This window comes from Dendrobates tinctorius, unplaced genomic scaffold (assembly GCF_039654945.1).
Source record: "Dendrobates tinctorius isolate UK_male_01 unplaced genomic scaffold, ASM3965494v1 ptg000135l, whole genome shotgun sequence".
In the NCBI taxonomy this organism is placed as follows: Eukaryota; Metazoa; Chordata; class Amphibia; order Anura; family Dendrobatidae; genus Dendrobates; species Dendrobates tinctorius.
The window spans coordinates 3,016,452-3,039,910 of record NW_027361803.1 but is presented as its reverse complement, the minus strand read 5'-3'; the positions used below and the strand labels follow the sequence as shown (position 1 = coordinate 3,039,910).

The following is a 23,459-nucleotide window of genomic DNA, read 5'->3' as shown; positions in this document are numbered from 1 at the left end:
AGGATCTGTGCGGCACCTCGGGTGCGACATGCAGAGAGCGCACAGACTTCTAAGATCCTCCATCAGTCACTCACAGAGTCTGAACTCCGGAGCTGTAACTCCAGGGACGACTCCGGAGGACTTGGCAGAACCGAGCAGGCACAAAACGCCACCTTGAAGCGAGATTTGCAGCGCTGGACGAGCTCCATTAATTTATTGATTAGGCGGCTGCCTGCATTAAATACTAATGAGCGAAGGCTCCACACAAACTGCTCCGCTGCACAGTCAGGCGGCGAGCGATGCTGCGTGGAGAGCCGCGCGGGGTGGTGTACCGCGAGCCCGAGGAGCAACTATACAACATCTGCAGCCATGTTGGTTGGAAGGCACAGGATTTTTTTCCTGTGTTTTCAGCCATTGTATTCGGCAATGTTATTTTTTTCTCATAGTAAGTGTATGGGGTTTGTGATTTGCAGAATGGAGACGACTGTTGGATCTGATGTGGGGAACTTAGAACATTGCAGCAATCTTCTTACAACAGCTAGCATCCCCTGCAGCCTCCAAGTTGTTCATTAAGTGTCCTCCTCCAACACTAAGGATATAGAATAATATATCAGAACATACTAGAAAGAGGGAGCCACCGGCAGAGGGAGGAAGGGAAGGGAAGGGGAAAGGAGAAGGAAAGGGAAGGGGAAAGGAGAAGGAAAGGGAAGGGGAAAGGAGAAGGAAAGGGAAGGGGAAAGGAGAAGGAAAGGGAAGGGGAAAGGAGAAGGAAAGGGAAGGGGAAAGGAGAAGGAAAGGGAAGGGGAAAGGAGAAGGAAAGGGAAGGGGAAAGGAGAAGGAAAGGGAAGGGGAAAGGAGAAGGAAAGGGAAGGGGAAAGGAGAAGGAAAGGGAAGGGGAAGGGGAAAGGAGAAGGAAAGGGAAGGGGAAGGGGAAAGGAGAAGGAAAGGGAAGGGGAAGGGGAAAGGAGAAGGAAAGGGAAGGGGAAGGGGAAAGGAGAAGGAAAGGGAAGGGGAAGGAGAAGGAAAGGGAAGGGGAAGGAAAGGGAAGGGGAAGGAGAAGGAAAGGGAAGGGGAAGGAGAAGGAAAGGGAAGGGGAAGGAGAAGGAGAAGGAAAGGGGAAGGAGAAGGAAAAGAAGGAAAGGGAAGGGGAAGGGGAAGGAGAAGAAGGAAAGGGAAGGGGAAGGAGAAGGAAAGGGAAGGGGAAGGAGAAGGAAAGGGAAGGGGAAGGAGAAGGAAAGGGAAGGGGAAGGAGAAGGAAAGGGAAGGAGAAGGAAAGGAAACCACCGGCCAAGGGGGCTGAGTAAAGAGGGAGTGCGGAAACAGTGATCGCTCAAGGTATGGGGAGGTGAGGGAGGATCAAGCAATCAGTGAAGATACAGCGAGGGGGTAAGGGAGGATCGAGTGATCGGCCAGGATACTGGGGGAGGGAGGTTCGAGTGTGGGGAAACGTTGCTGTACGCTGGGATGGACAGTAGCTCAGGCCACGGTCTGGCTGAAGGCAATGTACACGTGTCCCATTGCTTAGATGAGGACACTGGTGGCAGGGTCTCCATGGCTGATGTCCGACCAGGTAGAATACACTGCAGATCTACAGACTATCGCAGATTAGGGGAGCACAGTACGTATCAATATGCCCAATAACATGTAGCAGAAGTTTGTTCTTCATAGATCCATCGCTCCTCGTTGCACGGATCCTCCGGCCAGACATGGGAAATCTAGATTTATTTTCATGCAGTAATAGCTCTTATTTAGAGGACACCGGGGAGATTTTCTCCCTCGACCCAAAAGCATTTCTACAGCCTTTTTATTGCCCGCTCAGCTTATCGACATGAACCTCTGAATGCAGCGCTGATCGTGTAAAGCAGCCGCACTCTCTGCATTCGCAGGACATAAATCTGACAACTTTCTTACACAAGAAGAACTGACGAACAACTGGATAATGCCCCCGAGATCCTCTACACAAAGCGCCCGGTAGAGAAGATGTATCATCTGCTTCCAGGGATGCGATACTGCGCAGGCAGCTACTGCTGAGCCAGCGGCTCTCGGACTATCACGGAGGATGAACGGTCTCTTTACCATTTTGAGGGATAATGGAAAGTTACACCCAGATATTGGGAACATTGTATCGTTAGTGGCACAGGAAAAATGGGGTTTTAATATAGCAGGTTATTTTATATAGATTTAGCGCCAATCAGTGCCCCAAAAAATATCACTGCAGGATATTAATGCAGCAGGGCAGCCCAGACCCCAGGTGCAGGGGCATAGAGCGGCCGGGACCCCAGACAGTCAGGAGCAGGGGCATAGAGCGGCCGGGACCCCAGACAGTCAGGAGCAGGGGCATAGAGCGGCCCAGACCCCAGACAGTCAGGAGCAAAGGCATAGAGCGGCCGGGACCCCAGACAGTCAGGAGCAAAGGCATAGAGCGGCCGGGACCCCAGACAGTCAGGAGCAAAGGCATAGAGCGGCCGGGACCCCAGACAACCAGGTGCAGGGGCATAGAGCGGCCGGGACCCCAGACAACCAGGTGCAGGGGCATAGAGCGGCCCGGAACCCCAGACAACCAGGTGCAGGGGCATAGAGCGGCCCGGAACCCCAGACAATCAGGTGCAGGGGCATAGAGCGGCCCGGAACCCCAGACAATCAGGTGCAGGGGCATAGAGCGGCCCGGAACCCCAGACAATCAGGTGCAGGGGGCATAGTGGCCCAGACAATCAGGTGCAGGGGCATAGAGCGGCCCGGAACCCCAGACAATCAGGTGCAAGGGGCATAGTGGCCCAGACAATCAGGTGCAGGGGGCATAGAGCGGCCCGGAACCCCAGACAATCAGGTGCAGGGGGCATAGTGGCCCAGACAATCAGGTGCAGGGGGCATAGAGCGGCCCGGAACCCCAGACAGCCAGGTGCAGGGGGCATAGAGCGGCCCGGAACCCCAGACAATCAGGTGCAGGGGGCATAGTGGCCCAGACAATCAGGTGCAGGGGGCATAGAGCGGCCCGGAACCCCAGACAGCCAGGTGCAGGGGGCATAGAGCGGCCCGGAACCCCAGACAATCAGGTGCAGGGGGCATAGTGGCCCAGACAATCAGGTGCAGGGGGCATAGAGCGGCCCGGAACCCCAGACAGCCAGGTGCAGGGGGCATAGAGCGGCCCGGAACCCCAGACAATCAGGTGCAGGGGCATAGAGCGGCCCGGAACCCCAGACAATCAGGTGCAGGGGGCATAGAGCGGCCCGGAACCCCAGACAATCAGGTGCAGGGGCATAGAGCGGCCCGGAACCCCAGACAATCAGGTGCAGGGGCATAGAGCGGCCCGGAACCCCAGACAATCAGGTGCAGGGGCATAGAGCGGCCCGGAACCCCAGACAATCAGGTGCAGGGGCATAGAGCGGCCCGGAACCCCAGACAATCAGGTGCAGGGGGCATAGTGGCCCAGACAATCAGGTGCAGGGGCATAGAGCGGCCCGGAACCCCAGACAATCAGGTGCAGGGGGCATAGAGCGGCCCGGAACCCCAGACAATCAGGTGCAGGGGGCATAGAGCGGCCCGGAACCCCAGACAGCCAGGTGCAGGGGGCATAGAGCGGCCCGGAACCCCAGACAGCCAGGTGCAGGGGGCATAGAGCGGCCCGGAACCCCAGACAGCCAGGTGCAGGGGGCATAGTGGCCCAGACCCCAGACAGCCAGGTGCAGGGGGCATAGTGGCCCAGACCCCAGACAGCCAGGTGCAGGGGGCATAGTGGCCCAGACCCCAGACAGCCAGGTGCAGGGGGCATAGTGGCCCAGACCCCAGACAGCCAGGTGCAGGGGGCATAGTGGCCCAGACCCCAGACAGCCAGGTGCAGGGGGCATAGTGGCCCAGACCCCAGACAGCCAGGAGCATAGAGTGGCCCGGACCCCAGACAACCGGGAGACAGGGGCAAAGAGCACCTCAGACAACCGGGGAACAGGGGCATAAAGTGGCCTGGACCCCAGACAGCCAGGTGCAGGGGCACAGAGCAGCACAGACCCCAGCCAGCCAGGTGCAGGAGCATAGTGGCCCAGACCCCAGACAGTCAGGAACAGGGGCATAGTGGCCCGACCCCAGACAACCGGGAGACAGGGGCAAAGAGCACCTCAGACAACCGGGGAACAGGGGCATAGAGTGGCCTGGACCCCAGACAGGCCAGGTGCAGGGGCACAGAGCAGCATGGACCCCAGACAAGGGGAGGGACAGGGACAAAGAGCACCCCACACAGCCATGAACATGGGCATAGAGCGGCTCAGACCCCAGAGAATCAGGGAGGCCTGGACCCCAGACGGGCATAGAGCAGCCCGGACCCCAGACAGCCAGGGAACAGGGGCATAGAGCAGCCCGGACCCCAGACAGCCAGGGAACAGGGGCATAGAGCAGCCCGGACCCCAGACAGCCAGGGAACAGGGGCATAGAGCAGCCCGGACCCCAGACAGCCAGGGAACAGGGGCATAGAGCAGCCCGGACCCCAGACAGCCAGGGAACAGGGGCGTAGAGCAGCCCGGACCCCAGACAGCCAGGGAACAGGGGCGTAGAGCAGCCCGGACCCCAGACAGCCAGGGAACAGGGGCGTAGAGCAGCCCGGACCCCAGACAGCCAGGGAACAGGGGCATAGAGCAGCCCGGACCCCAGACAGCCAGGGAACAGGGGCATAGAGCAGCCCGGACCCCAGACAGCCAGGGAACAGGGGCATAGAGCAGCCCGGACCCCAGACAGCCAGGGAACAGGGGCATAGAGCAGCCCGGACCCCAGACAGCCAGGGAACAGGGGCATAGAGCAGCCCGGACCCCAGACAGCCAGGGAACAGGGGCATAGAGCAGCCCGGACCCCAGACTGCCAGGGAACAGGGGCATAGAGCAGCCCGGACCCCAGACTGCCAGGGAACAGGGGCATAGAGCAGCCCGGACCCCAGACTGCCAGGGAACAGGGGCATAGAGCAGCCCGGACCCCAGACAGCCAGGGAACAGGGGCATAGAGCAGCCCGGACCCCAGACAGCCAGGGAACTGAGGCATAGAGCAGCCTGGACACCAAACAGGCAGGGGAATGGGGCATAGAGCGGCTTAGCTGAATGTATGAGTGGGAACGAGCTTCCTTTGCACGTTCAGTCATGCGGCAGACAGTCCTACCATGTAGAGGAGCAGTAACTGAAGTGATCCGTCTGAAACGGTGTCAGAGGACAGAAAATTACTCTTGTCTGCCACCTAGTGGTCAATCTGCAGAAAACATGTCCCATACGAAATATTTCACACTACAATGAAGAATGTACTGGGATGTAGTAAATGATGGGGATTTTGTTCTCTTTTAAGGGAATCTGTCACCGCCATCAGGGGCCTAGCTACAGCATTCTGTAATGCTGTAGATAAGCCCCCGATGTAACCTGAAAGAAAAATGAGTTATATTATACTCACTGGGGGGCGGTCCGGTCTTGGTCCGATGGGTGTCGCGGTCCGATCCGGCGCCTCCCAGCTTGAAGCGGACCAAAACCGGACCCGGACCGCCCCTGGGTGAGTATAATATAACTCAGAATGTTGTAGATAAGCCCCTGATGGCGGTGCCGGCAGCTCATAGTCCAAAACTGGGGTGACAGATTCCCATCAACCACTTACTGCCATGGCCAATTTTAGTTTTTGTACTTTGCGTTTTCCTTGCACTCCTTCCTATTTTCCCAGCACATAGCTGTGAGGGGTTGGATTTTTGTGGGATGAGTTGAATTTTTTTTTTTTTACTGGAAAAACAAACTCCAACTGGCGACAAGTTGGGAAAAAACCCACAAATGTACAGATACCAAGAAAAAAATATAAATACATTTTTTTTTACTCATCTGTTCTTCACTTCCACTTTTAATATGAGTAACAGCCAGGGTGCATCGACCTACAGACACACAGCAACAGGCGTAGAGTCCGCCTTGAGCCCCCTGGACCCTGGGAGCTCAGGACTCAGCCCCTTGGGGGGCTCTTTCCCCCGTATCCAGATGGACATTACACTGAGACATGTCGGCACCTTCTTCTGGCGCCAGCCATTACCGGATATCCTCATCTGTGACTATGAAAGCTTTACACAGCGGCTGCAATGTGTTTAGCCAGACGGACGGATTTTTCTCTACGGCTGCAGAAAGCTGTCCTGTGATCGGTGCCGAGCTGGTGTGCAGGGCGCTGGCAATGGCGGCAAGAAGGGTGTCCTCATTGTTTCCTGGCCCGACACCTACAGCGTGAAGAGAAGGAAAAAGGATTTTAAAACCAGTTCATGCCGAGGGAGAAAGAAAGAAAGAAAAAAAGAAAGAAAGAAAAAAAGAAAGAAAGAAAAAGAGAGAGAGAGAGAAAGAAACAAAGAAAGAGAAAGAAAGAAACAAAGAAAGAGAGAAAGAAAAAGAAAGAGAAAAAGAGAAAGAGAAAGAGGCCCGCCCCCGCTTCCCATAGAGAGACGGCAGCCCGCCCCCGCTTCCCATAGAGAGACGGCGGCCTGCCCCCACTTCCTGGAGAGCAACATATTCCCACCCAGTTTCCTGAAGAGAGAGACAGAGGTCTACCCCCTGCTTCCTGTAGAGAATAACAGAAGCCTGTCTCACTTCCCAAAGAGAAGGGGGAAGAGGGGCCCAACCCTGCTTCCCATAGAAAGACAGAGGCCGACACCAGCTGCCCAGAGACAGAGGTCCACCCCGGCTCCCTGTAGAAAAAGAGAGCCTCATGCACGCTTCTCCATAGAGACAGACGCCTGCCCCGCTTCTTGTAGAGAGACCCATCCCTGCTTCTCAATAAATACGGCACATCCTGTAGGAAGGCATAAGCCCCCCACCCCCATATCATATAATCTGTCTTGGGGTCTCTGGATTGCACTCTACAACAGGCAGTGAGTTATGCAGAAGGGAGACACAGAGTGGACGGCGTTTGGGAGGGATTTTTTTTAGAGAGGTAAGATTACATAATAACATCCGACCACACCAGAAGGAAGAGGAAAAGTGGGCTCTGCAGTCCTGGGACCGGATTGGGGTCTCAGTGGTCAGAAACTTACCAACCTAAAGATAGCCCCTCTCCCACATCCACACCACATCCCACTGTAATATCAATAGACAATGTTCTGAAACATTGACCTCCTTGTTACTACAATCGCCCTGTTCAGGCTTCCCTCTGAAAGTAAGCGAAGGCGGAAATCACACGAGCAGTTTGGGACGGAGTTTTCTGAGCCAAAGCCGGAAACTGCACAATTTACAAAAAACAAAACAAAAACAAACAAAAAACAAAAGAGGAAATCTTGGCTGCATCCAGCCCTTGCGGTACGACACACTGAAGACTTACCTTGTAAACCTTTAGGAAGCTCCATGGAGTTTATGACTTGCTCCGTTACATCTGATGCACTAAGTCCTTCTAACCTCTTCTCCCAGAAGAGCTGAAAAAAAAATAACATATAGCGACAAGATCGACCAGAAATATTTCGTGGTCGGTAGTGGGTCTCACTTCTGGGACCTGTACCCATCTCCAGTCCCATCCCCCTGCCTGCCCAGTGATGCTGGGAATGAATGAACTCATGGCATCACACAGCTCTCGACCTCTCGCTACATTGTCTTTTTTTATAACTTTGCAAGTGCTGTAAATGGAGAAAAACTGACAACTAGGCGTTACCACATTTGTCCAAGGGGGTTTGTCCCTCAGAAAAGACGCCTCAAACATTTCATAGTTTATTTCTAAACAGAAAGTGGAGAAACTGGAAATACTTTGCCTTTGGAGGTCTGTTATTTTATTTCCTTCATTCATCTTCATTGCAGCGTTCAAAGTTTGGCCACGTGGGTGCAGGATTCCTAAACATGTAGTGTGGAGTATGGGTCCCCCTAATGGTGGTGGCGATGCCTGGGGCCATACGATGGATCGGGCACTGCTATAAGCAGCAGCTATGAAATCCTCCACGTCACCCTTGCTCGCTCATATACGACAATTTGCTACTTGCGCCTCGGCTTCTCCAACACACAGGAAGTTAGCGGGTGTCAGTATAAAGCTCTGTGGCTTCCTGCCTTGGGGTTCATTAACACTTTACTGACAGGTAGTTCAGCAAACGTAGCAACATCTAATGGGTTTCCCAGAAAGCAGATGACCAAGTTCATTAGTGTGCGAGTGGCGGGGGTCCTCAGGCAGCCCTATTCCCCCCCCCCCCCCATTAACATGCACTCAGTGAAGACTCTGCTGACTCCAACCTCTACCAGCTAAAATCCAAGCGTGTCCAACCCTCGTTTCCCCTCCACCCGAGGATCTCATAGCCTGAAAAGATCATTGGCTGATTCCGTTAATATCTAAAATTTTTCAGCAAAAGATTTCAACCCCTTAATGGTGCAACTTTTATTTGTGCACTTCCTTTTTTTTTTTTTTTTTTTTTTTTTTAAGAGAGAATCAAAACTTTCATTTTCCCATCAAATTGGCCCCAAAATCAGCCCATGCGACGTTTCGGATCCCTTTAAATCCATGTAAGTGCTTAAATGGCAGTGATAGGAGCTCGTTCCGATCGCTGCTGTCTGATGGATGAGCCAGCTGTATATCACTGCAGCTTCTGAGCCCGCTCCCACTCTCTCTAGGACATACTACTATGACCTAGGAGTCATTATACCTGGTATTAGGGACGGGTAAGCAACACTGCCTTCTATATTTTAAGACCATCCCTCTGCTAAGGCCAGTTTTTGGAAACAATCGCAAAGGACCCTTTTAAAACCATAGAGTTATTATTTTTGATTAGTTGCATGCAGAGGTGTACTCGGAGTTACAGACTCCAACTGGGAGCAGCAGAGCTGCAGCGCCTTTGGATAATAATAAATAATCTTTATTTTTATATAACGCTAACATATTCCGCAGCGCTTTACAGTTTGCACACATTTTCATCACTGTCCCCGATGGGGCTCACAATTTATATTCCCTATCAGTATGTCTTTGGAGTGTGGGAGGAAACCGGAGTGCCCGGAGGAAACCCACGCAAACACGGGGAGAACATACAAACTCCTTGCAGATGTTGTTCTTGGTGGGATTCGAACCCAGGACTCCAGCGCTGCAAGGCTGCAGCGCTAACCACTGAGCCACCGTGCTGCCCTATAATTCTTAAAATACATATAATTTTTTATTTAGAGAATTTGGGACCTAAAAAGCAGTAAGGCAGCAAAGCCTGGACTCACATCAACACATCTTAGCAGTAGTAAAGTTAGATCTCATGATCCTAATAGATCACAATAGATGGCCCGCTCATTACCCCTTGTCCCCGGCTTACCTGGCGAGGCTGCTCAATCACCCGCTGGGGGTCCGATCGGACTTTATTGTTGGGATGGTTGGTTATTTTAGTCACTGGCTGTTTGAAGATGGATGCGGTCTGACGGATGGGCAATGTCGTGTTCAAGTCTGGTTTGGACTGTTATCAAAAGAAAAATATATATATATTTCAGTTGTTAAAAGATGTAAAATATTAAAGAATTACAAGTGTTGTACCCTTTCTATAAAGTAAAGCTGCCTCATCATTAAGGGGTTATGCCCGGGTTTAGGGAATAAAGATTGTACAATGGATTGTAAAGTATCATACAATTGCGTCACACACAATCAATTACAATCACAGCAGATTTACACTATATCTCCTGAAATGAACACTTGAGGTTTTAACTCAAGCAGAGATTTTGAAAACTAAACAACATTTATGGCTTGTAGAACTTTTTATAAGAAACTGGAAAACTTCTATAAAGACTTTTTCCACTGTTCCTTGCCAAGTAAATTATTTTCTATTCTGCAATTTTCATTCAGTATCAGACATTCGCATATATACAGTTTACAACTTGCTCATGATTCCAGATCTTATTCGACTGGGAGTGCCCCTGCCAGTAATACATGCTGGACGTGATGTCTGTGTGACCAGGGTTCTCTTCACTAGCTCTCGTGTATCAGCACAGCTTCCTTCCTGGAGTAATTTCCCCTTCTACAGCTCATCAGCATCAAGTTTTTTTGCTCCTTTCTACAGGGCTGAGACAGATCTACCACCATCCTGGAAGATTTTACTGGGGCTTCCAGCAACTAACCCCCCCCCCCCCCCCCAAGTCACGTCGCTTAGTAGGTGTCAGAGGTACCCTGGGTCTTCCCTCTCTAACCTCCATACAACAACCTGGACTTACAACAGGGGCCCCCTATGTTGAGTCCAGTATGTTGGCTTACTGGGTCAATGTTAAAGAGGGACAATAAAGAAATAGGGAACAAAGTCAGGAAGATTGCCGAGGTGAGAACCAGGAGGACTAAGTCAGAATTGTCAGGCAAGCAGAGGGTGAAGTCAACAAATATCAAGCAAGCCAGACCAAGTAACAGGTAAACATACTGGCACCTGTCATCAGCCTACTGGGAGGTTCAACAGGGTGTGGTGTTTCTACATAGAATACATTAGGGAGCAAACTGCACCTGCTAACTAGCTGGTCTACAGAAACAAACACTCTTTGGTAAGGCAGTACAAGTCTCACACACAGGAACACACTTGACCGTGCTCGTGTCAACCAGTGATGTTGGCATCATAACTCCCTTCATCAGCAGAGTAAATGTGACGCCGACTGCACAAAGAGGGAGACCAGATAAGGAGGTAACTTATACCCACCCCTGATAACTTGGGTGCTTTCCTCCCCATATACAGACTTTGTGATCAACCCTCCCTAATAACTTAGATGCTTTCTCTCCTTCTCTCTGATTTGCAGTGTGCAGCTACCTTCCCTTCCCAGCTGCTATCTCCAACACTGAGGAAGAGCAGGAAGCAGTAACAGGCAAAGAGCTCTGTTGGATTTGTTACAGTTTTGCAGACCAGCTAGCTGGTGAAGAACTTACACTCTAGTGTTCATTAAACAGCTAAACTACTGTGTTCTGAGCGGTAAAACAAGCAATGTAAGGGAATAAAAATAAATGGTGGCAGATGGTGTGGGGAAAAGAGGGAAAAACTGCAGCAGTTCCACATGTGGGAACACGGCTCTACTGGGACCTCCATGGTATTCCCAGTATATAAGGGACAGTCCGTGGCAGAGCTGATCGGGGGTCTAGCAAGTTACACGTGTTCTCCTGTCTGGCAGCCGAACTGCAACATCACAGGAGCGGGAACCCAGCAATGCGAGAAGCCACTGCTGCAGATTATGGGACCACACGGCCGCCGGCAGACTGTTGTCGGTCTAAAGGATCATTTATAAATTACACAGTTAAAACTTCTCCAGGACTTCACCCAATGCCGATCACATATCACAGCACGACCGACAGCAGAAGACCCCGACAGACGGCCCCCAGACGGCTCCAGCGCTCCTCGCCCAGAGGTATGATGCCAAAAAAGGGCCAATAATATCAAATCACAAAAAACTTGGGTTTGTTTGTTTTATTTCACCTTCCCCCAAAACAGATGTTACTCAACGAAAAGTAGAAGCAAAACCGGCGCCCTAAAAACCACAAAGAAAAGTGCCGCTCTGGTAAGAAACAGGTGCACATACAGGGTCATCACTGCTACAGCGCCCGGCCCCGCTATCCTAAGAGGATCTACTGCAGCGCAAAGGGAAGGAAGCAGCAAACGGGAGCGAGCGGGCACGTCTGACCCCACCAGCAGAATAGTGAGTGCAGCTCTGGAGTATAATACAGGAGGTAACTCAGGATCAGTAATGTATGTACACAGTGACTGCACCAGCAGAATAGTGAGTGCAGCTCTGGGGTATAATACAGGATGTAACTCAGGATCAGTAATGTATGTACACAGTGACTGCACCAGGAGAATAGTGAGTGCAGCTCTGGAGTATAAAACAGGATGTAACTCAGGGTCAGAAATGTAATGTATGTACACAGTGACTGCACCAGCAGAATAGTGAGTGCAGCTCTGGAGTATAATACAGGATGTAACTCAGGGTCAGTAATGTAATGTATGTACACAGTGACTGCACCAGCAGAATAGTGAGTGCAGCTCTGGAGTATAATACAGGATGTAACTCAGGATCAGTAATGTATGTACACAGTGACTGCACCAGCAGAATAGTGAGTGCAGCTCGAGTATAAAACAGGATGTAACTCAGGGTCAGTAATGTAATGTATGTACAAAGTGACTGCACCAGCAGAATAGTGAGTGCAGCTCTGGAGTATAATACATGATGTAACTCAGGATCAGTAATGTAATGTATGTACACAGTGACTGCACCAGCAGAATAGTGAGTGCAGCTCTGGAGTATAATACATGATGTAACTCAGGATCAGTAATGTAATGTATGTACAAAGTGACTGCACCAGCAGAATAGTGAGTGCAGCTCTGGAGTATAATACATGATGTAACTCAGGATCAGTAATGTAATGTATGTACACAGTGACTGCACCAGCAGAATAGTGAGTGCAGCTGTGGAGTATAATACAGGAAGTAACTCAGGATCAGTAATGTAGTGTATGTACACAGTGACTGCACCAGAAGAATAGTGAGTGCAGCTCTGGAGTATAATACATGATGTAACTCAGGATCAGTAATGTAATGTATGTACACAGTGACTGCACCAGAAGAATAGTGAGTGCAGCTCTGGGGTATAATACAGGATGTAACTCAGGATCAGTAATGTAATGTATGTACACAGTGACTGCACCAGAAGAATAGTGAGTGCAGCTCTGGGGTATAATACAGGATGTAACTCAGGATCAGTAATGTAATGTATGTACACAGTGACTGCACCAGAAGAATAGTGAGTGCAGCTCTGGGGTATAATACATGATGTAACTCAGGATCAGTAATGTAGTGTATGTACACAGTGACTGCACCAGAAGAATAGTGAGTGCAGCTCTGGGGTATAATACAGGATGTAACTCAGGATCAGTAATGTAGTGTATGTACACAGTGACTGCACCAGAAGAATAGTGAGTGCAGCTCTGGGGTATAATACAGGATGTAACTCAGGATCAGTAATGTAATGTATGTACACAGTGACTGCACAAGCAGAACTGTGAGTGCAGCTCTGGAGTATAATATAGGATGTAACTCAGAATCAGTAATGTAGTGTATGTACACAGTGACTGCACCAGCAGAACAGTGAGTGCAGCTCTGGGGTATAATACAGGATGTAACTCAGGATCAGTACAGGATCAGTAATGTAATGTATGTACACAGTGACTGCACCAGCAGAATAGTGAGTGCAGCTCTGGGGTATAATACAGGATGTAACTCAGGATCAGTAATGTAGTGTATGTACACAGTGACTGCACCAGCAGAATAGTGAGTGCAGCTCTGGAGTATAATACAGGATGTAATTCAATGTAAACTTCTGCCCTGATTCCTGTAACACATTGAATACTATGAAGAATACATCTCAGTAATACAGGGTGAATAAATGTCTTCAATAATCAGTTTGTCAGTGGTCATAGTCACTACGGTCATGTCTTCAATCATCTCGTGGGGGGGGGGGCGATGTAGAAACGTCTTCAGTCACACAGGACTGTACAGTCAGAGCTGTAGGTGTGTGGTGTTCATTATACTGGGACGAGCCGTGTGTGCACAGCCCAGGACGGCGTGTCTGCGGCCTCTGCTCAGCTGCGCTCCTCAATGGTACAGAACGAGGCATAACATGGTGGCACGCATACAGCGGGGAATGTATGGTCTACCACAGCGGCCTCACATGGAGCACGTCATGTGTATACAGTATGTACTGAAGGACGGCGCAGCAGAGCACGACACATAACTGGGTGACTTATTTTGCACTCTTGTTTTTTCTCCGCCCCTTCTCACATAACCTTTGTATTTTTCCGTCCACGTGGCCATATGAGAGCTTGTTTTTTGCGGGAAGAGTTGCTGTACTCAATGGCACCATTCATTTTACCCTAAAAGATACTGCAAAATGAGTAGAAAAAAAAAAGCAATCTGATAAAAAAAAAAAAAAAAATGCAATCCTGCCATTTTTTTTTTGCTTTTTGTTATGCCGTTCATTTGGCAGTAAAAAAATGAACTAATATCACTATAGTCCAGGTCAGGACGCTTGCGGTGATACCAAACTTTCATTATTTTAGTGGCTAAAATAATTCAGAACTTTGTAAGAAAAATATATAAATTCAAAAAAAAAAAAAAAAAAAAAAAAAAATTATTTTTTTTTTCCCCCAAGACAACGGTTTTATTTTATGGCATCACGTGTCACAACACCACGTGAGAGCCCCGGGACCGCAAGTGCCGACATCGCTGGAACCGCGCCGGCATGGGAGGTGAGTATTGGTTTATTATTTTATGAGGGCCGAACACTCGGTTCAAGAAGCGGGTTGTCCTAGTAGCGAACAACACCTTTAAAAACTTCCGGATCGTCCAAAACAAACTATAAATGTCCAGGGTGGTCCGCGTTCTAAAAACGTCACTGTATAGTAGAGCAGCTGCATACATTCCTGCAACTGAAAGTCGACTGTCAGACACAGCCAGACTCCACATAGAAAAAGCACTGAACAAGCTCTGTGTATACTGTAATAGGAAGTGTTAAGACGCTCCCTCCTCCGGTCACGGTGGTCATGTGATCGCTGGCTGTAGCGAAAGAGCAGCAGCAGCTGGGTCCTAGATGAGTTTGTCAGCTCAAGAGGCTGAATTTCCCCTGTAACTGGGGCTAATTTACTAGCCCCAGGTTACAGGGGAATTCAGGTTCTTTTTTTTATATGTTGAAATGCCAACAAAAGGTCATTTATGACCTTATAGGGGGGCACAAAAAACAAATTAAAAATGAAATTAAATGGGTAAAAATAAAAAATAAAAACATCTGCCAACAATCCATTATGCATCAATTTCCTAAGTAAATAATCGTTAAAAGCAAATTAGTATAAGACCGATCCCCCTGCCGCCATCACAAGGTGATGCCATTTAGAGTGTGGGATCATTTGTGGACATCTCACTTAGGTAATGAAAATCTCGCGAACCTTCGCTTGGTTGAGAGCTTCGTTTCGCAGCCTTTGTTTGTTCTTCTGCAATTTGCTGGGCATAGTCTTTCCCGTCCTGAAGTCAAAGCTGCTGAGGTCGACAGAATTGCCCAGGTACCGCGCCAGCTGGGGCTTGCTTCTGAACTTCTTCCCGCTTGGACTAGAAAGAAGAAAAAAAAAAAAAACATAAGTGTGGGTCTATCCAGACAGGGGAGGAGGCCTGATCCTACTACTCTGCCGTCTTCATCATTGGACTGGGCATCACGCTCTTCGCTCCTGCTAAAGCAAGGTAGGGGGTCGCATACAGGGAGGACGGGACAGGCACAGCTTTGATCCGACTACTCGATGCATAAACAAGACAGATGTGATATTCATGAGCGTGTGCGAGCACCACTCTAAAACCCTACAGGGAATGTGACGTCACCAATGACCTATTGGGTAACTCTTCATCTAGCATTTACTAAGTCTTGAAATGATGCAGTTTTCACCCTCACTCGAATAGTTCTGTAGAGATGAGTTTTCAGCAGTCTCGTTATCACAGACAGGATTACAATGAAAGTTATCACCTGTCTAAAAAGGTATAACATCCACCATTAATGATATATATATATATATATATATATATATATATATATATATATATATATATATATATATATATATATTTGTGATTCTCATTCTTGTGGTCTAGTCACTTGCCCATTGACCAGGAGCAGACGTTTTTCGATGCCCTCCGCCGACAGTGGCCGAGCGTGCAGCTCGCTGGTTATGCATGTCGCTAGTCGTCTTCTACTCTCGACGCAACATTGTTTGCACTCATGAGATGGTCGCTCAAGCACTGACGGTCCTGGAAGTATCTGCCAGTCCTAACAAATGGGTCAGCAGATTCCCAAAAACATTCCCAAAATGTCTGTGTGCGATACAGAGACCATCAGAGCCTCAGCGCCAGGTTGATCCACATAAAACCTGTGTTTGCATGTAGCCATACGTTTATGGTGGATTACAGCCCAGTGGCGAACCCCGAAAGTCCGAAACCTCACCCAGAACCAACCAGGGCTGCCCACAAATCCATAATGCTGGTGAACACGCGCCCCTTTCTCCTAGTCCCCATTTTGCTCCCACTACAGATCCTAAAAAATGAAGGGGCCATAGCACTCTCTCCCCTTCACAGTCTTTCCTGCACAATGGGGACAACGTACCGGATGAAACCAGTAAAGGGGACGCAGATAATTTTGGAACATTAACAGAAGCCAATGACGAGAGCCACCTCTCCACTAACTGCCTCCTTGAGGTAGGGGACCACCATTTTCTGCATAAGTGCAGGTCTCAGAGGCGGAACCAACATCTAGAAGACATTTATGACACGTCCTGGGGGAATGTCTGAGCGTTGAGATTAAAGTATCCCTTTAAGGTGCTCATACTCATTAGTTTAAAGCAGAGGTCTCAAACACGCGGGCCGCATGCGGCCCCTAAAGCAGTCATATGCGGCCCGCGGTGCACCACGTCACACTCCCTGAGGTAGGTAGAAGGGGGAAGGCAGTGGCACGCATTAGGAGTGTGAGATGGCTGTGTGCACAGGACCTGTGATGAGGTCACAGGAGGGGAGGAGTCAGGTCACATGATCCCTTCAGTGTATGCAGGACGCTAATGTCTGTGCTGGTTGTCATGGCGCTGGATGCCGGTAAGTTTATGTGTGGGGTCAGGACAGGTTTATAGGGTGGATTTAGCAGAGCCGCGTGTGTACGGAGCAGAGCCGCGTGTGTACGAGGTGTACGGAGCAGAGCCGCGTGTGTACGAGGTGTACGGAGCAGAGCCGCGTGTGTACGAGGTGTACGGAGCAGAGCCGCGCGTATACGGAGCAGAGCCGCGCGTATACGGAGCAGAGCCGCGCGTATACGGAGCAGAGCCGCGCGTATACGGAGCAGAGCCGCGCGTGTACGGAGCAGAGCCGCGCGTGTGCGGAGCAGAGCCGCGCGTGTACGGAGCAGAGCCGCGCGTGTACGGAGCAGAGCCGCGCGTGTACGGAGCAGAGCCGCGCGTGTACGGAGCAGAGCCGCGCGTGTACGAGGTGTGCGGAGCGGAGATGTGCGTGTATTTTGGCATGGCACCAGGGCCCATAACTTTGTAGTTACGCCACTGCTCACGCTAGAAGAGAGGAGGAGTGCGCCGCTCTGCAGTGACTGTGGGCCTGCGTGATGACATCCCTCTGGCGCTGTGTAATGACATCACGCCAGCGCACAGAGAGCGGAGGTGTGACTTTCCTCCCATTGCTGGATTTTGCAGGTGACTGTGGCTGTGCGTGTACAGCGAGATGATAGCGCCGGCTCACATGCAGTGCGGATAACCTCAGCAGATGATAGTAAGGCCCCGTCACACACAGCGATCTCGCTAGCGAGATCACTGACTTTGTGCTGTGTGACGGGAATCAGCGCCCGGCACCCCTGCCAGTTACCACTGATCGTGCAGCAGCTGCCTGGCCCGTTTTTCGATCGCTGGTTTCTAATGTAAACATCGGGTATCCAGGAGTCGCACGTCTCCTGGATACCCGATGTTTACATTAGAAACTAGTGTCCTGATCGCTGGGGCTGTCTATGTGACAGCTCACCAGCGATCAGCCTAACGATGTCCCAGCGATCTCATCATGTCGGATCATTCGTGGGATCGCTGGGACATCGTTATGTGTAACGGGGGCTTAGGCTGTACATCACAGCTGACAACCTATTTAAACGGCCACGATCGGTATTAGCACCGATCGCGGCCGTTTAACCCCTTAGATACCACTATCAATTGTAACTGTATTAAGTTTGAAAGGAAAGCAGCTAAATTTTTTTTATGTGCGGCCCATTTACTCTGCCGAGTTTGAGACCCCTGGTTTAAAGTTTGTCAAACTCCTATGCCTATTTGGGAGGGTGGGGTACGATTTTCTATTGTATTGGTGGGGTGATTCTATAGTGTGGGAAAAAGAAGGATGGGGCACATGGTCGATGGGGCACGTTGGTGCCACAGATGATTTGCACTGGCACATTCCTTTCTACATTATGAACACATGCACGCACAAATTTAGGGTGCATGTTTACTGGGGAGTCAGGAGCAATTGCTGTGGCCAAAGAAGCAGCTATATAAAGTTTTTAAGCATTTTACGTTCTCAAAATTGCAAGTTACCTCCTATCAATAGGACAGTGGGGATAGGGAATAACTAGCAATTTTGAGAAGACTTCTTTGCGAATGCCCCTTTTTTTTTTTCTGCCCAACGGCGCCCCACAACCACTCTGCCATGCAGGGAACTGCAGCAGAGTCCTTGTCAATCTGAGGATCGTAGGGGTCCCAAACGCAAGACCTCCCACCCACAGATGGTATATTCCTATCAACCAGGGCTGTGGAGTCGGTAAGTCAAACCTGCGACTCCGACTCCACAACTCCGACTCCCACATATATTGCTTATATTTAAGTGAAAAATGTATTGTAGTACAATGTGAACATCAGACATTTAATCATTTCTATGATGCAATAATCAAGATATTTAGATAAATAGATATTATGTTCTATTGGAATACAACTTTAGAACACAAAAAAACTGTAATAAATTGTAAATATGTAATACACTATATAATATCGATTACATACACACGGTACAGACCAAAGTTTGGACACACCTTCTCATTCAAAGAGTTTTCTTTATTTTCATGCCTATCAAAATTGTAGATTCACTCTGAAGGCATCAAAACTATGAATTAACACATGTGGAATTATATAATTAACAAAAAAGTGTGAAACAACTGAAAATAGGTCTTATATTCTAGGTTCTTCAAAGTAGCCACCTTTTGCTTTGATTACTGCTTTGCACACTCTTGGCATTCTCTTGATGAGCTTCAAGAGGTAGTCACTGGAAATGGTCTTCCAACAGTCTTGAAGGAGTTCCCAGAGATGCTTCGCACTTGTTGGCCCTTTTGCCTTCACTCTGCGGTCCAGCTCACCCCAAACCATCTCGATTGGGTTCAGGTCTGGTGACTGTGGAGGCCAGGTCATCTGGCGTAGCACCCCATCACTCTCCTTCTTGGTCAGATAGCCCTTACACAGCCTGGAGGTGTGTTTGAGGTCATTGTCCTGTTGAAAAATAAATGATGGCGCAACTAAACGCAAACTGGATGGAATAGCATGCCGCTGCAAGATGCTGTGGTAGCCATGCTGGTTCAGTATGCCTTCAATTTTGAATAAATCCCCAACAGTGTCACCAGCAAAGCACCCCCACACCATCACACCTCCTCCTCCATGCTTCACGGTGGGAACCGGGCATGTAGAGTCCATCCGTTCACCTTTTCTGATTCGCACAAAGACACGGTGGTTGGAACCAAAGATCTCAAATGTGGACTCATCAGACCAAAGCACAGATTTCCACTGGTCTAATGTCCATTCCTTGTGTTCTTTAGCACAAACAAGTCTCTTCTGCTTGTTGCCTGTCCTTAGCAGTGGTTTCCTAGCAGCTACAGTGCCGGCAAAAAAAAATCTTTACAAGTTCAATGAAACCACAAAATCTTAATATTCAAGTGGATTCAAGTGTTTTATTGTGGATATTTTATTACAATTACTATTTTGTCATGTCACCCTTACATTTTATCACCATCTGCAGTCGTTTAGGCATGGATTCAGCAAGGCTGGCTAAGAATGCGGAGTCCATGTTTACCCACAGTGTCTTCAGCACCTCCTTTAGATTGTTGATGTTGCTGGGTCGTGTCTCTTGAACCTTGTTTTTCATTAAATTCCAGGCATTTTCTATGGGGTTAAGGTCAGGGGAATTACCTGGCCACTCTAAAATCTTAATGTTATGGTCACTGAGAAACTTTCTCACGGCCTTGGCTTTGTGGACAGGGGCTCCATCATGCATAAATTAATCACACTGATGTATGACCCAAAAAGTAAGCTTGTGTTCTTCCAAAGCAGTAATATAATTGCTTGCTTTCACAGTTACATTCTTGGGAAGGAAGTACAACCCTGCCCATGCTTCCACTGAATGCAGCCCTCACCATCACACTGTCAGGGTCTTAACTGTCTATTTTGGGTCATACCGTGACACTGTACTCGGACGACGCACAACCTCTGAGCCTCCCCTGACCAGCCTGAAAGTGCTCTCATCACTAAACATCACTTTCTTCCACTCTTCAGATGTCCAATCTTGATATTTCTTACACAAGGCCAGCCTTTTCTTCTTCATTGCTGCTGTGAGCAGGGGCTTCTTTGCGGCACGGCAGCTTGGTAGACCCAGGTCCTTCTGCAGGCGGTGACGAATTGTCCTAGTTGCGATGTTCTGGAGGAGCATAGGGTACTTGTTTTTTAGTTCAACAGCAGTTATAGAAGGATGTGACATCACTTCACGCCTCAGAAGCCTATCAGTCCTTGGTGAAGTCTTCTTAGGTGCGCCAGAGCCTGACTTCCTCTGCGGTACCATCCCAGGAGGCAATGATGCCGCCGACCGCTTCAGTTGATAAATTGCTTCTCTTGACACTCCCAGATCTCTAACTACAGCAATCACCGAATCCCCCTTCTCGAGCAGAGCCAAGGCACGGGATTTCTCTTCCATTTTAAGCTAATAAAAAACTGAGGGAGATAATAATAGACTGCCTAATAGCAAAACTGGCTGAGCTGCACATAACCAATCAGAGTGCAGCTTTCGCTTTACCAGAGAAGTGAAAACTGAGCGTTGATTGGTTGATATTTGCAACAAAGCCAGCTTTAATATTAGACAGTTTTTTATTATCTCCCCCATTGTGTACACTTTTAAAAAGTGAAATTATGATGTGGATTTTATATGTAAAGTTTTTTTTTGCTGTGCAAGTGTAAAGATTTTTTTTGCCGGCACTGTATTTTACCATGAAGGCCTGCTGCACAAAGTCTCCTCTTACCAGTTGTTGTAGAGATGTGTCTGCTGCTAGAACTCTGTGTGGCATTGACCTGGTCTCTAATCTGAGCTGCTGTTAACCTGCAGTTTCTGAGGCTGGTGACTCGGATGAACTTATCCTCTGCAGCAGAGGTGACTCTTGGTCTTCCTTTCCTGGGGCGGTCCTCATGTGAGCCAGTTTCTTTGTAGCGCTTGATGGTTTTTGCCACTACACTTGGGGACACTTTCAAAGTTTTCCCAATTTTTCGGACTGACTGACCTTCATTTCTTAAAGTAACGATGGCCACTCGTTTTTCTTTACTCAGCTGCTTTTTTCTTGCCATAATACAAATTCTAACAGTCTATTCAGTAGGACTATCAGCTGTGTATCCACCAGACTTCTGCACAACACAACTGATGGTCCCAACCCCATTTAGAAGGCAAGAAATCCCATTTATTAAACATGACAGGGCACACCTGTGAAGTGAAAACCATTTCCGGTGACTACCTCTTGAAGCTCATCAAGAGAATGCCAAGAGTTTGCAAAGCAGTAACCAAAGCAAAAGGTGGCTACTTTGAAGAGCCTAGAATATAAGACATATTTTCAGTTGTTTCACACTTTTTTGTTAATTATATAATTCCACATGTGTTAATTCATAGTTTTGTTGACTTCAGAGTGAATCTACAATTTTCATAGACATGAAAATAAAGAAAACGCTTTGAATGAGAAGATGTGTCCAAACTTTTGGTCTGTACTGTGTGTATATATATATATATATATATATATATATATATATATACACATACATACACACACATACATACATACATACACACTATGACTTATCTCGGCTAAGATAAAGCCTAGATCCTCAGGCTACATTCACACTATGGGCGTAGCCAGGACAAACCTGGGGGGGGGGGGGGGCAGAACCTCATACTGTTGCACAGAATTTCATACTGCACACCTCAGCTGCTGCAGAACCTCATACTGCACACCCCTACACTTGAAAATAAAGCCTGCACCTTAAGAAGATGTGGTAATGAATGCAGTCTATTTATTCCAACTATTGATTGATGCTGATGTGTTACTGAAGACGAGCAATGCCTGTCCTGGGCGTCCTTTTGGGCAGCTATGAGGTGTACCTGACTGATGCTTAAAAAAAAAGGAGTGTTAGGCTGAGTGCAGACGGAGTTTTTAGCCCTGCGGATTTTCCGTGCAGAATGGAAGAAATCCGCAGGTCAAATGAACTGCATTTTTCCTGCGGTTTCCTTGCGGTTTTCCCCCTGCAGATTTGGAGACAGGGGAGATGGAAAACCGCACAAAACAAGTGACATGCTGCAGATTTTGTACCGCAGGAAAACCGCGCGGAAAAATCCGCAGCGTCTGCACAGCGTTTTTTTTTTTTTCATTGATTTTAAGGCTACTGTACATCACAATGCAGAAATGCAACGTTTCTGCGCGGTAAAATCTGCTGCGGAACCGCTGCAAATCTGCATCGTGTGCACACAGCCTTAGTCTGTGTGCTACCCGGCTTTCATTCTTTTTGGTACAGATAAGATATGGATAGACAGATATGGATAAATGGATATTTAGATAGAGCAGATTTCTAATCTGCTTTTGATATTGAAAACATTATCTATGAGCTCAAAAACCTTTCAGGTGATGCGGTTTTTTAAAAAGCTGAACTGCTTTTGCAACTGAAAAATGTATCCTCAAAAAACGCAGGAAAAACGCTGTGTGTGAATGTAGCCTTAGATCAGGAATAGAACAGCCATTTATAGGACATTTCATAACGTTCCCAAACTCCTATGAAAAAATATTCAGCACATCCTGCATTGAATTACTGTACCCAATTTATTATATACAGTGGGGCAAAAAAGTATTTAGTCAGTCAGCAATAGTGCAAGTTCCACCACTTAAAAAGATGAGAGGCGTCTGTAATTTACATCATAGGTAGACCTCAACTATGGGAGACAAACTGAGAAAAAAAAAATCCAGAAAATCACATTGTCTGTTTTTTTTTTCATTTTATTTGCATATTATGGTGGAAAATAAGTATTTGGTCAGAAACAAGCAATCAAGATTTCTGGCTCTCACAGACCTGTAACTTCTTTAAAGGCCCTTTTACATTTAGCGATGCACCAGCGATCCAACCAGCGATACGACCCGGTCAGGATCGCTGGTGCATTGCTAAATGATCGCTAGTGAGCTTTCATACAGAAAGATCTCACAGCGATGCAGCAGCGACGCAGCGCACGATATTTACCATTCACACACAGCGATCCTGCGTCCTCCCGCCCGCCTCCACACGTCGCTGGACGTCACAGCAGGAAGCCCAGCAGTAAGCGCCCGACGAGAAATGGAGCCGGACATTCTCGCGCGATCAGCGATGGACAGCGGGGGAGCCGGTCGGAGGTAAGTATCACACATAGCGATATCGCTAGCAATATCGCTATAACGTCACAAAACCGGTGACGTTTTAGCGATATTGCTAGCGATATTGCTTAGTGTAAAACCCCCTTAAGAGTCTCCTCTTTCCTCCACTCATTACCTGTAGTAATGGCACCTGTTTAAACTTGTTATCAGTATAAAAAGACACCTGTGCACACCCTCAAACAGTCTGACTCCAAACTCCACTATGGTGAAGACCAAAGAGCTGTCAAAGGACACCAGAAACAAAATTGTAGCCCTGCACCAGGCTGGGAAGACTGAATCTGCAATAGC

At 48.5% G+C, this 23,459-nt stretch overlaps 1 protein-coding gene across 2 annotated transcripts in view; it reads right to left on the bottom strand.

Moving 5' to 3' along the window:
• Nucleotides 1-23,459, bottom strand: part of LOC141048366 (methyl-CpG-binding domain protein 2-like) — a 46,915-nt gene that overhangs the window by 9,753 nt on the left and 13,703 nt on the right. For both annotated transcript variants that reach the window (XM_073543871.1, XM_073543870.1), the window contains exons 2-5: nucleotides 14,860-15,019; nucleotides 9,224-9,361; nucleotides 7,279-7,369; nucleotides 6,010-6,187 (exon numbers count right to left, since the gene is read on the bottom strand). In XM_073543871.1, the coding sequence (XP_073399972.1) occupies nucleotides 6,010-6,187; nucleotides 7,279-7,369; nucleotides 9,224-9,361; nucleotides 14,860-15,019 (567 nt within the window). The remainder of the gene's footprint in view (nucleotides 1-6,009; nucleotides 6,188-7,278; nucleotides 7,370-9,223; nucleotides 9,362-14,859; nucleotides 15,020-23,459) is intronic.